Source organism: Anarhichas minor, unplaced genomic scaffold (assembly GCF_050575085.1).
Source record: "Anarhichas minor isolate MPS153535 unplaced genomic scaffold, ASM5057508v1 ptg000017l, whole genome shotgun sequence".
Lineage (NCBI taxonomy): Eukaryota > Metazoa > Chordata > Actinopteri > Perciformes > Anarhichadidae > Anarhichas > Anarhichas minor.
In genome coordinates this window covers 4,782,092-4,799,089 of record NW_027466463.1, presented here as the reverse complement: position 1 = coordinate 4,799,089, position 16,998 = coordinate 4,782,092, and the positions used below count along the sequence as shown (strand labels likewise).

The window sequence follows — 16,998 nt, the reverse complement described above, 5'->3', positions numbered from 1 at the left end:
CAAAGCTATTCTCAACCTTTGGGCCGGGGTCACTGCTGGTTCCTCAGAATGCCATCTAGTGGTCTGCGGAGGTACTGCCAAATGATTAAATAAGTAAAAATATTTGGGGGTGTGGGGGTAATTTACAATGTAATTTTTTTCAATGTGCACAAGATTTCACTTAAACAAAAAAGCATTGCATCTCAAATAAAGCATAATTTCCATGACCAGTTCAATCACAACAATGTATCAGATACAAACCCTCTTCGCTAATTACCTTCCCTTCAAATGTTATGACACAAAATGGATTGTTTTTGTTAAATGAAAAAGTGATGCAGGGAACAAGCCTGGGCCAGTAAAAGCTCCTAAGCTTGTGGTGAGGAAATATGACCCTGACTGCTTAAAATTTTGAATAAATTAGGAAATATTAGCATCTGCAATTGCAGAACACCTGAACAAATTCCGTGTGGTGATGAAGAACACCTGACGTGATCAAAAGACCAGAGCAGCTCCAATATGGACCTTGAGATGGGAGAAGTTTTTATATGACCTACATTGGCAAATAGTTTATGTTTATTTATTTTGTAACATTCTATATGGGATTGAACGGACAATTATCAATTCTTAATACTCAAAGGGGCAGAGGGAAAGAGCAAGGCTAGCAGAGACACATATATACACCTTTTAAATCCAGGGAGCTAATATAACACTGTATGTAACACTGTCAGTGCATACTGCTATAATGTTATAATGTAGGGCGATGAGGTAACATGGTATGAGCTTCACATCCTCCATTATTAGAAATGTGTGATACAGAGACCAAGGGAGAGAGGGACAAAGAGAGAGAGAGAGAGAGAGAGAGACAGAGACAGAGAGAGAGAGATGATTAATTACAAGTATTTAGAGTAGAATACAACGCCCGATCGGGAATCAACAAAGGCATATCAGCCTACATGAAACGCACTCAGTAGGAAATGGCGTATATCCGCCATTGCTGCCCATTGCTTCTTCTTCCACCTAGGACGTACATACACACACACACACACACACACACAGGCAGTGAATGACGTAGAGCTCATGCTGCGAAAACAGCAGCAACGTTATTATAGGTGTTTCGTGAAACAGAACATATTTTCACTTGAGTGAAAGTTGTTTCAACTGTGTTTTCCACGAAAAAATGCCCTTCGCGGCACTAGTTTGGTATATGTCAAGCAATACATATTCATCCGCTTCTACATGAGTGTCAAGAGCACGTCAGTACCCGGATGGACTGTCATGGCCGCCGTCGCTGTGGATCCATAGAGAGGAGAGAAGGAAGGCAAATGTTCGACTGTGTGCTTTTTTTGTACCGTAACCTCCTTTTCACAATGCCGGACGTTGACGGGGACGCCACCTGAACTTCCATCGAGTTCATAGTAAGATATAACTGGTTTTCCGTAACTTTAAATGTCTTCGCGTGGGAGGGGGCTTTATTTTGGTGTAAAATAACTGGTTATTCAACTCTACAGACACTTAACATGATCGCGAAGTGGCTCGTCTGTTTCCCGTGTGTCAATATCATAATTGCCACAGTGCAGTAACATATCGCAGCGTTCATTCTGGAGTCCTTTGTTGCTGTCCGTCTACAGCCTTTTAATTCTCCCACTGATGCAGCGTTCCCTCGCGTTTCCTAAACTTAAGCGACTATGGAGCAAGTCACTCGGAAGAAGTAAACATACATTATTTTCTTAAAGATGTCGCACTCCGAGGTTAAGGCAGAGCTTCACATATTTGCAACATGTTGTAGTTGTCCCCTGTGTGATGTGACTGGGGCTGCTGGAGTGTGATCACAGTTATGAGACAATGCAACTTTTCCTCTTCATCTCCAAGCTTCTTTTATATCTCTCCCATCTAACGTTAGATAGCGCGGGCAGAGAGGAGCCATACCTTGTCTGCAGTCCAGGTGTTCACTAAAGTCCTGCTCAGTTTAACTACACTATTAGTTTCATCCAGTTTTATTAGAAATAATAAAACATATGTGTATATGTGTTCTCTCCTGTGTAGTTTCATTTGATTTGGAGAGTAAGTTATTGGTATTTAAATGATTCACATCAGCCCAAGTGTGTGTGTTGAAGACAGTGTTAGCAGAGATTCAATTCTCTCAGACTGACTGAAGTAGCCGGTGCAGATAAGTCATAAAATCACGGCAGCCATTTTTCCCCCCAACATGGCTGCCTCAGATCCACAGGGTTGACAGCTGACTGAGATGTATGGAGTTGAAGGCTAATGTAGGTAGGTCCCCTTGCTGACCTCACATGAATACTTAATACGTATAATGTTTAATTCGGATTGGTAAAGCTTGTAATTACCATGTTTAAGAAGAGCTCTCCCTGTTGCATGCTGGGTATGCGATTAGGCCCTCTGAATCCAGTAAATGTGGCACAGGGGAAGTATGCTGCGTGCTAAAACATTTCCCCAGTGTTGATAATCTGGATTACTCCGTCATTTCACGTTTAATAGGGTTAATGCTCACTCGTTTCCAAAGGTGTAAAAGTTAGTCTGGTGGGTACAAAAACTTGGAAAACGACACTGCATACTTTAATGACTGCTCCACAAAAAGTACATTTTCAGAAATGTTTGTTTAACTAATCGGCTGAACAATTGATCACTTGCTTTGTCAATAAAATGTCAGAAAAGTTTTTTTTTAATTCCCCAAAGTCAAAGATATTTAGTAACAGGCCAAAGGTATTACAGGGGAATGCCACCAGTGTTCCTCATCAAAGTCTGTTTCCAGTTGTTGGGAGTACTAGTGTATTTGTGTAAAAAAGTTGTATAAACCTTTTAGTGTCTCCAGAGGGAGCTGTGTAAAGTCCGATGTGATGTCTTTTGAGTCTCGCGTGTCTGAAAGATTCTTAAGTTTGAAAATGAAAAAACAAAATGTGGGTGTGGAGTTCTAAAGAAGTGAGTTAATGAGAGCGCTGTAGCTCCTCATATCTGCTGCAGGCCGGAGCCTCCGTGCATGTTAGCTGCTACTTGCATAACGGGCCCAATCTCTGACCGAACTCTCGGCAGTCCATTGCATTGTGGGCAATGTAGGCGCAAGATTCTGACAAGGAAAAGTGTTTCTGTTATTATTAATAATAATAATTCAATTATCAACGTTATAATTTAACCTTATAAGGTTCGAACCATTGGGTACTGTAGTTATCTCCTTGGATAATGAAAAGTAGCCAATCCTCGCAGCTTGAGAAGCTTCATTTTGGGAATGTTTCATACTGGGTTCAGTTTTCATGTTTTATTGTAACTGTACAGGTCTGCTCACTTGTAAAAGTGATGCTGTTCGGGTTGTTTTCCTGTTAATGCTTTTATTACTACTCTGGTTATGAATGATTGGTGCAAAGTGGGCTTAACTGATCTTGCTGTCAGTGAAAAGCCGGTCAATACATTTCAGAACTAACACATGTGCATGTGTACTCTAGTGTACACATGTGTACTCAGCAGCGTGGTGTGATGTTTAGCAGAACCAGTGTTCACTGGTTTGTTGATGGGAATATTTTCAGTAATATGAAACTAATAATGAGAATAATGATAATGTGTCAGTATTGACAATTTAGGGGTTAAATGACAATTTTTTTCACTTCTGTCTTACAGGCACAGTGGCCACACCTCTTCTTCAGACCCGACATGCATTAATGTCTGAGTTTGTCCTAAAGGAGTACAGGTAATAACTGCTTATTAAATGTGTTCTAACTCATTTTTGTCACTTTGGTCGGCTAATTTAATGGTCCGCCTCCTAAACCTGTAAGCACCAGCGTCTTTTGAAAATAAATAAATAAATGTCAGTTGTTCCCAATGAGGAGAGAGCGTATTCGGCTGCTGAGAGAAAAAAGCTGCATCTAGCGTTCTGAGGTTTTGTTGCGCAGCCTCTCCGAGCGCTTCTAGTTGAAAAATCTCTGAACTTTTCAAAAAAGGGGCTGGGAGCACTTCTTTTTGATGAAACGCTCCTCAGCCAGAGAAAACCACTATGGAAAGTGGTGTTTATACTCTGTTAGCGACGTGGCGCGAGCCTCCGCAGACTCTGAGCGTGAACCGAGGGATTTATACTCTACGCGTTGTGCGCTGCATTATTCTCCGAAACGGCAGAGGGCGCACAAACAAAATGAACTGTGAAGAATCCTAAAGACAAAGAGTGTAGCCCAGAGATACACCCAGAGACTGTAGGTAGTACTTTAAAAAAAAGCCATAAACTAACCTCCACAATGACGATGAGGAATTGTAATTATGTGTAAACTCATATCTCATATTCATGGACTACTTTATTGCCTTTGTACAAGCCCTGTAAATAAACGAGTTAAGTGTTAAAAGCATTATAAAGAACCAAAGGTTGAATATCCTGTTAACTATTTGATTTGGCTGCAAAATATTTACTTGAATGTAGATTTTTAAGACCTCCTGTTCCTAAAGCATTTAAAAGTGAACTGGTCTTCTTTGTATAATCCCTAGACATATAAACGGTGCTTTTATCAGTGAACTATTGACAGTCACTTGAAGTCGCAGCAAGTTACAAAAATTTGGAGGCACACGACCAACTACTGCTAAGTTTAACAGTTGTCAGGCCCTGGACCAAAATGAGCCGCATGCCTCTGCGGGACACAGTCAACCATTTTGGTGTTTCTTTTGGTCTAAACCGTTCCATTTGTTCCTCTACATCGTGGTTGTTCACAGTCTGGGTTTTCTTTATTTCATTAATCACAGACACAAACTATAATGTGTTACTCTACCGGCTCAAAAGAGAGCAAAGAGAGATCAGGGTGACGGTCAGAGAGATGAAGTAACGCGTGGGAAGTTTGAGGCTTCATTAAGGCAAATTCATATGTAGTCTCCAACTTTTCTTTTACTGAGATTTTTTACTTTGCTTTGCACGAGAGCAAAGGAACAAGTGTGTAAGAAGTACATTTGCATGCGAGCAGGGAGGAGAGACCTGGAGTATTGTGATCTCTGATTGAGCCTTCAGTGAGCAGGCAGCATACTCTCCAAGCAATGCGTGTCACTTCTACACGGACAACACTGGTATGCAGACTAGAGGGATTCTGTTTTGACTAAATGTCTCTTAATATCTGTATTTTGCCTCTTTTTTTGTTTTTGGTGAGCTCCAGATAACGGCTTTTCCTCTAAGTGCGAGGGTCATGTATATCTGTATCCTCCTTGCACCGTGGATGACTCACAGGTCTGCTACTCAGGTTAAAGATCAAATCACAGTTTCACTGGTGCACATGTTACGTATAGACCAGTGTGTCACCTCTGGTCGGACGTTTGTCGGTGTAACAGGCAGGAGGATGATCTGAGTTTCATTCTGTTAGCTGTCTTTTGAAAACGGGGTGTGCGGTTGATTTGTCAGTAAACTCTGCCTCATTGTGTTGGTCAAAGCGCATCACCGCATCGCACATTGGCTTTTGAAATGAAACTATGGACTTTCTTTGCCATGCAATAAGAGCTGTTTAAGGCTCATCCTTCACGTTAATTCACTTTACCCTTTTGAGGTTAATAATCTGGCAAAACTACAACCCTTGGTGGACTCAACGTGCCAGTGATGGATGGGTATCTTTAGGATTTTTTCGATACTGCTACTCTTATCGATTCTGCTTATCGGTTCGGTTCCTTATTGATTCTCTCATCGGTTCTTTGTGAGAAAAGAATCAACATTGCTTTATTCTTGTATGTAAAGAAATAGTCTTTCTTGAGCAGCAATACAAGAAGTTCCAAAATATTCAAAATACATTTGCAGCTTAACAATTAGCTAAGTGATTAGCTTTAATTTATTAACCTATTCTTAATGGCAAACTCTCGGCTACACAAGCTAAAACAGAAGCCGTCTAGTCTAACTGTTTAGCTTAGTTTGCCAAGTTTCTTAAAATATCTTGTTAAAATTCTTGTACACTGTGGTGCTGGCTGAGACAAGGCAGCCCCTCCTCCCTCTACCAGCACAGGCAGTGAATCGGATCAGAGGGAGGACAGAGAACAGGAGGAATGACTGATGCTGACATTGGAAATGTGTAGCTAATATACACATTACATTTTATTTATCGCAAGTCATATCGTCATCGCGATATTGAACAATGTTATCGCACATTGCCGTTTTTCCTCTTATCATGCAGGCCTAGAGGGCATGAAATCCTGATAAGCCTGATCACCAATGGCCCTCAATCTATTTGGAACAGGGATTATCATGCACCATTGGATATCTGCTCTGTAGTACATACATACTACTATGTATGTACTACAGCAATGTTAAACGCATTTAGAGTAAATTGGATCCTATTGATTGTACTAATGAAAACCACATGTGTTTACTTCTCTTACAGATAACTGTAGATTTACAACTATGGAAGAAGACCTCACAATACTTAATGACTCTGCCAAAAACTGCAACATATCAGTAACTGGGGATGAAAAGGAAAAGGTAAAAGACTTTGTGTTTAAGCATTTCAGAGAAGTCACGGATGGGTCACTCTTCAATAATGGAGAAGAATCTTCCATTAAGGAGCACGGGAGTTCCACCAAGAAAGATAAACCAACTCTGAATAAAGCCCATTGTAAAATTCAGCAGGGGGCTGTTTTCTCTGGAAAGATTCTGAGTTTTGGATGCTCTGTCTGTAAAGATGATTGCACATACAGCCCCAATGATCTCCTTAAACATTTCCGAGCGGCCCATAAAGGAACCCTTCCTACATACCCTTGTGACCTGTGCGGTTTTGTCACAAACGAGTTCCCTGCTCTTCAACGCCATCGGATTGAGCACAGGAATACTCTGGTTACATGCGAGCTCTGCAACAATGATGTTCAGTACTCTCTGCTTTTGCTCACCAGACACTACATCATGTGTCACAGTCTAAATGGACAGTTTACCTGTGACTGGTGTGACTTTACAACTCTGGACGCAGGTACATTCGTCCAGCACATCCATCATCATAATGAGAGTCCTTGGAAGTGTTCGAAATGCAGACATATCGGCTTGAACGAGGAGGATCACCAGAAGCACCTGAAAGCTCACTCTGGTTCATTCCCCTACACTTGTCAGATCTGTGGATATGGTGCAGCAAGAAGCGAGTATCTTAAGAAACACACAGCAGCTGTTCACAAAGAGGAAGCTGAGAGAAGGAATGTATTGAAGGCTTTAGACGATAGTGGCAGCCCAGGAAATGCATCTGCAATCTTAAAACTTTTGGTGAAAAAGAGTGGTGAATCACAAGAGGCTCAGAGGATATCAAAACTGAACTGTCTGTCCGGGAGTTTACCCAGCCAAAATGGCAGGCTAATCAAATCAGAGATATCCGTTGAGGAGACCCACCACTTTGTGGATTCAAAAAAGGAAAACAAAAATTCGGGCAAAGGCTCTCGTAACACAGATCAGTCCATGCCGGTAATGTTACAGGAATGTGACAACTCTGAAAGTTCTGATGCTGGAAGTCACACCAATCCTAATGGTCTGACTGTTCTGATGGTTAAGAACAAAATCTCTCTTCCCCCCAACTGTACAACCAAAGTGATGGGATTCAAGATGGTTGATGGCAAAAAACATTTAGTTCTCAAAGTAATACCCACAGCAAAGCAAGATTCATCCACTCAAAACCATTCCTTGATTGAAGATGTGGGCTCCTCAGCACCAAATCCTGTCTTGGAGAAAAGTAGAGTCCCCAATGAGAATGGGGAATGCTCTAATAGCAAGACCTCAACATCACAAAGTTTTGCCCTTTCACCAAGAAGTGAATCTTGCATACAGATAGATCAAGGCGATATTATGGCAGTAAAAGTTAAGATAGAGGAGGAAGAAACCTCTATTTGCAATCTTGATTCCACCCCACCTAGAGATGATGTTGGAGAGCAAGCTAATACTTTACTAGGTAGGTCTTCAACTTGTGCAGATACGTTATATCCAATGACACATGACTCTGATCATGTGGGTGACCAAAGTCCCCCAAGTCAAACCACCTGCTCAGAAAGAAGTAAGTTTGATAATAACTCTGCAACACTTAACATGGTCACTCCGTTAACTTCACCTTCAAAAGTTGCTGAGGAATTATTGCTTTCCAAACAAGTCTCCAAAGAAACTATTGAAAACTGTGGGGCTGCAGATGAGTTATTGATGACTGATACAGACGCAGACAAATTCATTGACAAACACAAAGGGAACTCTTCCTTTAGCATTATAGAAAATGACGATCAATCTTCTCAGAGTACCTCAGAAGAAAGTGATGGGATTGGAACTGAGATTGAATATAAAAACGACAAGCTACATTTAAAAAAGCTTTCAACTAACCCAGCACCTCCAGAATCATCCCCGCCCACCCCAGGTAGAGTTTGTGTGCAGCCCATGAGAGAGAGTCTCATGGGCTGCACACAAAATTCACCAAACCAAGAAGTATTTAATTTTCACAATTATTCCAAGGAAACATTTGGCACTTCACCCAACACTACCCAAAACTTTGACAATATGTCGGATTATTCAGCAGACAAAGAAAGTATTTGTGAATCATCACAGTTTAGCTTGACATTGGCAGAGTCTCCAGAGCTATTCACAGAAAGTGGCAATGAAGACTCAACTCAAGAAAAGGTTTCCGAGATTGACATTGAGGTTGATGAGTGCATAGCTAGTGTTGACGATCCTGCCACTGAGGATGAAAATCCTGAGTCAGTGCTCCAAGACTTCAATATTATCAAAATTGAGGAGGAGAGCATTCCTATATCTAACAAAGAGTCAGAAACGAAGAGTAGTTCAAATTGCTTTGGCAGTTTTGTGGAGGAACATTCGGACGCAATTATTACCCAACAACTTCATAAGGAAAGAGTTGGATCTTCAAGTGCAAGTAATGATTCTTTAAAACAAACAAAAACCACTCTACGAATTCTTCAATTGCCAGAGGGTAAGCAGTCGGTACTCCTGAGAACTACTGAGAATCGATTTGCTGTTCCGGTGCAGCTCAAGGCCACTCCAGGTTTCAAACTAATAACCAATTCTGCAAATCCTCAGATAAATGTTTCTTATATGAAGCCAGGGTTAGAAAGATCAAGTAACCCTACTGGAGTAGCCCCTACTCAAAACAGCAGGAGGACAGGTGCATCAGCACCAAAAGCAGGAGTTGCCGAAAAAGGGACTACACTTCTCTCTGCTCATCAATCAGGTGCTGGCACCACCTCAAATCACTACCTTATCAACAGTCCAGGTTTTAAGGGTCCCGTTCTCTTCTCAAGCACACCACACAATACACCTACAGACAAAACGGCAAAGACACCGCCAACTTGCTACTTTGTACAGAGGTCTGTTCCATTTGGTCAGACCCTCAGTACTCCTGGTCTCAGACTGGCAAGTGCACAACTCCAGTTGAACTCGAGGCCAGTTCTGGCCATGCCTGTGAGCTCTGCAGACAAACCCAGCAGTCTGCACACTGGTCGCCAGGCATTCTTGCTCCGATACATTTCTCCACCCAAATCAAGCTTACTATTGAACAACCAAGACACAAAGACTGGGGCTCGGTGTAGCCAAACCAGTGAAAGTACTGGAAACAAAGTCATATTTAAAATTGTCACTCCTACCGGTAGCCGTCTTACAAGTGGCGCTCCCACCTCAAGCAGTCAACCTTTGTTTTTGGCCACCAGCCCTCAGACCCAGTGTTTTCTGGTGGCATCAAACAAAACAAATTCCTCTAATGGGGTAAATAAATTGATCCCCCGACAAAATACTACACAGAAAGATGTCATGGAATCTTGCATTTCACCCTCTCAGATGAATGTAAAGGTACAACCGTACGACGCAGAGAAACCTATACTGGCCCCAAGGCCAATTAGGCCTCCAAGCCAAAGGAAAAGGCGCAGGAAAGCATTATTTGACGAGCTTCCAGCAACGGTGCATAAAGCTAGAAGACTCGCAAATAAAACACTGACTGAAAAAGATACTACGGTGCTGTGGAAGCCTGTAGCCAAAGAAGTTGAAAGGACACTAAGGCTCGCTCCATTCAGTTCACTCCAGCAGATCAAATGCCCTCGTAGATACCAACCTGTAGTGGTGCTCAATCATCCAGATGCTGACATTCCCGAAGTGGCCAATATCATGAAGGTAGTTAACAGGCACAAAGGTGCTGTTACTAAGGTCTCTCTATCTCAGAAAACAATCCAAGCTCTCTCTGAGCTCGGTGCTCTGTGGAAGAATTCCTCGACCAAAGGTGCATCATCTCACAGGGAGGACCCAAGACCCCAGCCAGTTCAGAGTTCTGTCCGAGAGCGATTCCTTCTGAAACTGAAGTTAAGGAAAAAAAGCAAAAAAAAGTACGAGGTAGTAGAAACTCAGTCGGGTTGTAGAGAAAGGCCTGTGGTGTTTGACTGCTGGTTTTGTGGTCGGCTCTTTAACAACCAAGAAGATTGGATTGGTCACGGCCAGCGGCACCTCATGGAGGCAACTAGAGACTGGAATAAGCTCTTCTGAAAAGCTTTCCATCACCTTTTTAAATGGGTTGATATTTTGTCCCTTTGAGGTGGATAAATGGTTGTATATTTTTCAATGACCTTCCAAATTACATTTGTTTAATTTCTGTTCCTGTAAATACATATTCTTAAATAAATCATAGTTTATCTTTTCATAGGTGCATTTTCTGGTAAAATATGTACTGCAAGCATGATTAAGATCATGCATGCACAGGTCAAATTGAACTGTGAAAATGGTACACTGTAACTTGGAGTTGTGGTAAGAGCACTAGCTTAAATAAAGGGGACAATATCAGCAAAGGTTGTATGTAGAGCTGGTTTAAATTACTCAGGTGATTTCATATTAATCTGGTTTGTCACTTTTGCCTAGTTTAAGGGATTTTTGTATCTTCTTTATTACATGTGAGGACAGGAAACTATTTGTATAGCTTACCGCTCAAGTTTGTTGACAAATTCCTTTGTTTTACTCTTGTGATGTAAAAATGTTATTGTCCAAATTTTTCCATTTTGTATGATGTTTTAATTGAAGGGGATATTATTTTATTGCATTCTATCTGCAGGATTAGTTTAGAGTTTATCAGGATTTTGTCGACCTGTAGCATGCACTTGTTATAACTAGATCTTAGATTTTTCAGAGTAATCTTTTAAATCTCTAATAAAAAGTGCTGCAAATAGACAGATGGTTTTATATACTACTTTTGCAGAGAAGAGAAATTCTGTATCTGTTTAACTCTGGCTCTAAGTTAATACTGGAGAAATACAGATCAACCCATTTTACGCCCTATGCAGTTTCCAAGCAACTATATATTTTTGTCAACCGCTCAGATGTTTAACCTTTTACAATGCCAAAGACGACAAAATGGCTGCAATATTTTAGTCCTTTATAATTGGAAATGTACAAGTTTTGAGTAATTATAATAATGAATAAGATGAACTATGGTTAAACACTGGCTGAAACTAACAATTATGTTCATTATCGATTTGCCTTCTCTATTAATCAATGAATCGTTCGGTCTATCAAATGTCAGATTACATTGAAAAATGTCTTTTATAAAGACCGAGGGGACATCATCTTTGTTTGTTTCTAAACCCAAAGATTTTCGGTTTATTATCACATAATAGAAGGAAAAACAGCAAATCATCTCAATTTAAATGGCTGAAACGAGGAAATGTTTGGAATTTTTGCTTGAAAACTGACTTGAAGATTAGTTCGTTGTCAAAATATTAGCATATTGCCTTTTTCTGTCGATTGACTAATCGATTGATCGCTTCAGCTCAAAAGGTCTAACACATTACTGTAAATTCTCAAATAAAAGCAGGTATTAACATACTTGTTATCAAGACAACCTCTGCACTTCCTGTGGATATTTCAAATTAAGAGCCTGTTGGGAAAGAGAGAGATTATGCTGTATAAATCACTGAAAGGCTTGCTGGGCAGCCAATACGGTGGAGCCCTGTGTTATTCCACCATCCTCTACACAACAGCTGATTTTTAGGAACTTGGACCACTACCGCAACACATTGAACCTGTGTTACTGCTGATAGTGCTCATTAGATTAAGGAAAAAGGTAGTTTTTATGGTGGGAGGGGTTGGCTGGATCACCCCAGAAGTAAAAAATGCGACTGTAGAAATAATAAACATTTCTACAGGAATGGGTGAGGGTGTATATAAAGACATGAAGCGATGTGTTTTGACATCAATGTGTACCATAGTGCACCCAGAGACCCCAGAGAGAACAAAATCACAAGAAAAGGCATTTACATACTTTTTTTTTTTTTTTTTAAACTTAAACAAAAGGTTTCTTATTAATATTGAATACTTTCTTTCAGAAGTCTATTGCTGGCCACATTTGTTTTTTATGCTCTGTGGACATTTTAAGTGTAGTAAGAGCCCTGAACGTAACCCATGTGTTTGGACTCTGCATCGTCTTTCACCTAATATTGCATTAATGTTGTACTATTACTCTGCTCACTGGCTTTATCAAGTCCAGTATGTTGTACATACATTTGTTTTAATGTTACATTTGACACTTTTTTCCCTTGCCAACAGGACATGGACCTTTTTTTTAGTTTTTTCATAGTTTTAATGATTGTATCACATGATCGAACTGTGGAATTAATGTTTTATTCCGTTCAATATGCAACTGACTGAACAATGGAAGCCATGCTAATGTTTTATACTTTCAAAATGGTTCTAAACAGCCAGCCTCCTATTACTAAAGTTCTGACCTCAGCATATATCGCTTTTCACCAGCATTTGCTAAATGTTTTAATTTCAATCAACTGCTCCAATCCACAAGGTGGGCATTTTATTCTACATTAGGTGAAGTCCCTGAAATAATTTCCTGTAAATCTCCTAAGAATGTAGCCTGAGTAGTAGCTACATTCCACTCATATGTGTGACTTACCAGTGAAACCAAACAAGCATTCAACTTTAACTTGCTTCATGGGGTGTTCTCTTCCTTAAGGAATTGTTCATTCTTTTGTGAAATTTCACTTACTCCCTATTTTTGTTTTCCAGAGAGTGAGTTGAGAAGATTGAAATGTCTGTTAGGTACAGAGCCGGGGGGGGGGGCTACTACATGGGTTGCCAGATATGCTTAGTCAACACAGGTTTTCTTATAGCTGTCTGTATGTGCTTGATGGTACCAAACCTGTCAACGTCACTTAAAGACAGGACTGTTGTTCCACAACAATACTCCCCCTAAAACTACTATTTTAGTGACATTTGGACACAGCAAGCTAGCTCTTTGCCTCCTGCTTCGTCTTTATGCTATGCTAAGCTAGGCTAACCATGTCCTGAATCTGTACATAGCGCACATTAGATTGACACGTTCTTCTCATCTCATGCTCTGAAAGGAAGTTCTAAAATACATGATTAGCCTAGCTTAGCATTAAGACTTCCAGCAGTTAAAAATAGTTCCAACACATAACTCCCCCTTAAACCACTAATTGTCATTATTATGTTTCTTTTTGTGTACAGCCTAAACAAATTAGATACAATGTGTCAATTGGTGAGCTTTAGAAGTGTTGGTTGCTGATAAGAAAGTCAGGCTAGCTGTGTCGCCCTGCAGTCTTTATGCTAACCTAGCCAACCCCATGAAGACAAAAGCTCCGTACGTAACACACAAACATGACATTGATATCCATCTTCTCGTCTCACTGTAATAACTAAAGCAAATATGCTTATTTTTGCTATTCCTTTAATCAAACCAGTCTAGCCAGCTGCAGAAAGCTAACTTCCTTGGTCATAATGTCTCCTTTTCCAGTACTAACAATCTTATTTTGTTCCCTTTAGATGAGATAACATTCCAAATCAGTGAAAAGCTGTTAAAATGTTAGTTTAAAGAATTTAAATATCTCCTAAAATATTTATGCGCTCTATATTTCTCTCTTCAAACTGGTTTGGGTAAACATGCATATACAGTACTTTAAAGTCAAATAGCAGGATGTAAAGTAGCTAAAGGTTGATATCAATCCTTATATTGGGGAATATTCAGTATTTTAATTCTTTGAGCTGGAATTTAACTTATGTCTGTAATATGAGGCATAACAATATTGAGTTTTGGGATACAAAATGAACTAATTATAACTGACACAATTGAGTGCTCATTAATGCAACATTTTGTAGAACCCCCCCCCCCCCCCACCCATGAATATGGCTTGAAATGATCACAGCCACATGTCTGTTTGTTTCAGACTGGTTTCATATGTATGAGCGAAATGTACAGTGCGATGTTTCGTCTGTCTTGTCCATTTTGAAAATAAGTTTTGATAGGATTCTTAAACACTGTGATGCCACATTATGTGGGGGACACACTATTATATCGGCTTATTTTCCTCGGTTGTGAGCCCGAAATGAAAAGTGAGCAATGGTTAAAAACCAGTTTCATACACAGAGACAACTTCTACATTTCAGCCTCCTGCTGCTCCCCTCCAGCTGATGTTACTCTACCACAAACCAGATTGTAGGTTTCTACCAAATGCTGAACTCGTGTACATTAAACTGTTCAAATCTTTACTGAATCTCTCCCCACGCGAAGTGCCTCGAATGTCCTTTGGCAGGTCGACAATGTGTACTGTATTCTTCTGTTCAACTTAGTGGTTCACTCTCCTCTAATAAATGTGCATACCTAGTGAAAACAAATAGTGGTGGCTTTTTGTTTTTGTCAGAAATAATGGCACACATGTTTGATAACCAAGTTTAATACTTGTATGCTGTATTCAGCGCAGAGGTGAAATAGTGCAGGTCTTATTCGCAGTGTGTTTTATGGTGCTGATGCTGAAAAGATCCACATGGGGGCAGCACAGGACAAAACGTTGCAGGAACTCCTGAATTTCATTCTGCTTAATAATCCCCCGTTTAATGCCATAATTTAACACTTAATGTGGGCCTAAATCAGACACTAAAAGTGTAATTGTTGGCATACTGTAAATAATACTGAACCGGCTGCCTGAGAGTAATGAATAGGTTGGACTGGAGGCCACACATTAATGTGAGTTCCTAAAAAAAAAAAAGAGTTCACATAGATAATGTTATGTGATTAACCCTCTTGTAAATGATGAAGTCCATGTTTTGAAAGTAAATACATATACACTCAGTTGCCAGTTTATAAGGCACACATTAGGTTTACAAGCTCAAAATAACGCAGTCTGATACAGCCAATAAACGTCTCTTGGAACAGTTTGAACAAAAAGTGAACATTACAATCTCTATAAAGGGAGGGTTTATTGAAGGACTGTGAGAATAGGCCGCATTGGTTTTAGCTATGTGGACCTAATAAACATTTATATTAGCTCTGCAATTTTGTTGATTTGAAAACATGTTGATAATGGCAGGCTTAAGTTTGTGATCATTTCAATAAAAGGAAAACCAGAATTGCCCTCTGATGTAATAATGTTAAATTAGAATCTCTGATCGTCTGAATTAAATGTGTAAACCTTTCCCCAGAGCGACAATTTGCATGCGGTGACACACACATACACGGTCTCTGAATACACCTGCAGATTCCTCTGCACATTCACAAATCTTTGTACACATTTGGAGATTATTTTACACTTTCACAAATCTCATTACTCACACACGGATTGAGATACAGCTACACAACTCTCCACACAGATAGTTCTGCTACAGTAATTGCCTTTGTGGCAGAGCAATGTGCAGCCACAGCCCACCCATACATAACATGTATCTATGCTGCATCTGCTTTGAGTCTACTTTGTTCATGTCACTTTTCCAGTGTGAACACACTACTAAAAATCTGTTTCTGTCAGACCATCAGGCACCTCGCAGTATGGTATAATATCTTAACAAAATACAAATGGACTGCAATAACCACCCCATGTGACAACCTCTGAAATGAGACAAACAATGTTTGTAAGATGCATAGAATACAATAGTAAAACTGGAAACAAAATACTGGACAGGCTCACGTTACCGCAGTGTCTTCAGGGGTCTCTCTTGGGCCAGCGTTTGGTTTGTCCGTGCTGGGCTACTGTAGAAATGTGGCGGTTTCATGTACTTGTATATTTGTAGCACTTCCTAAATGAAAATGTCGCTGACTGAAAGTGGTTTGAAATCAACTGTCCGTATTAAATAATATAAAATGAGATTAGAAATAAACAACATGATTAGAATATACAATGATGCAATATGCCCATATCAATTTAAAATATCTTGTGTTATAAATATCAAACTAAAGAATAAGTGGGGATATAATGTGTACATGTGGGTAGTAGAGGCAGTGCAGCAGAAAGACTGGAAATTTGAGCAGCACATTTGCAGTAAAACTAAATGAAAAGCATGGGTCTTTAACTATATATATACTGTATATATATATATATATACTGTATATGTATATATATATATATGTATATATATATATATACTGTATATGTATGTATATATATATATATATATATATATACTGTATATAGCTATATATATATATATATATATATATAGCTATATATATATATATATAGCTATATATATATATATAGCTATATATATATATATATATATAGCTATATATATATATATATATATATATATATATATATATATATAGCTATATATATAGCATGTCATGTAGGCAGGTGCAGCCAATAGACCAACGCAGCAGGAAGACAGCCAGGTCTGCGGGCTTCTGTAGGACTTCAAAATAGGTCATGTTCACATCAGGGACGTCTGCATAATTTTTCTGACTCCTCTGCTGCCGGAGTGGTTCAGGCCAGTGGCCCGTGGCTGTGGAGAAGAGCGCTGTGTGGGGGATGGGATGTATGGAGGCGACCTCTACACGGAGCGTTACCATCGTCAGAGACGTTTGGAAGCGAACGCAGCGGTTTACTGAAGACAGACAGTACAACCGAATGCTGAATGAGACATTGTTTTAGGGAACTGTTACGCCAGCTGACTTTTCCTCCGGCCTCGTATTTTTGGACAAGAGCTGTCTCTCTCTCTGTGTTTCTGCCACGCCCCCTTTCAGTGTCCGGAGCACCCACACCTGAACTTCATCAGGGCCTCAGTGGAGCTGCACCTTTTTTGGCCTTAAAACTGTTTGT

General features: G+C 39.9%; 1 protein-coding gene across 1 annotated transcript; it reads left to right on the top strand.

Annotated features, from left to right (window-relative positions):
• The first annotated feature begins 1,046 nt into the window (after positions 1-1,046).
• Positions 1,047-14,581, top strand: LOC142951491 (zinc finger protein 518A). The gene is made up of 3 exons (XM_076093051.1): positions 1,047-1,394; positions 3,610-3,679; positions 6,321-14,581. The coding sequence occupies exon 3, from the start codon at positions 6,341-6,343 to the stop codon at positions 10,433-10,435; it is 4,095 nt and encodes a 1,364-aa protein (XP_075949166.1). The 5' UTR covers positions 1,047-1,394; positions 3,610-3,679; positions 6,321-6,340; the 3' UTR covers positions 10,436-14,581.
• Positions 14,582-16,998: the final 2,417 nt, after the last annotated feature.

Coding starts and splice junctions, on each gene's coding strand:
- LOC142951491 (XM_076093051.1), top strand. CDS start 6,341: ATGGAAGAAGACCTCACAATACTTAATGACTCTGCCAAAAACTGCAAC.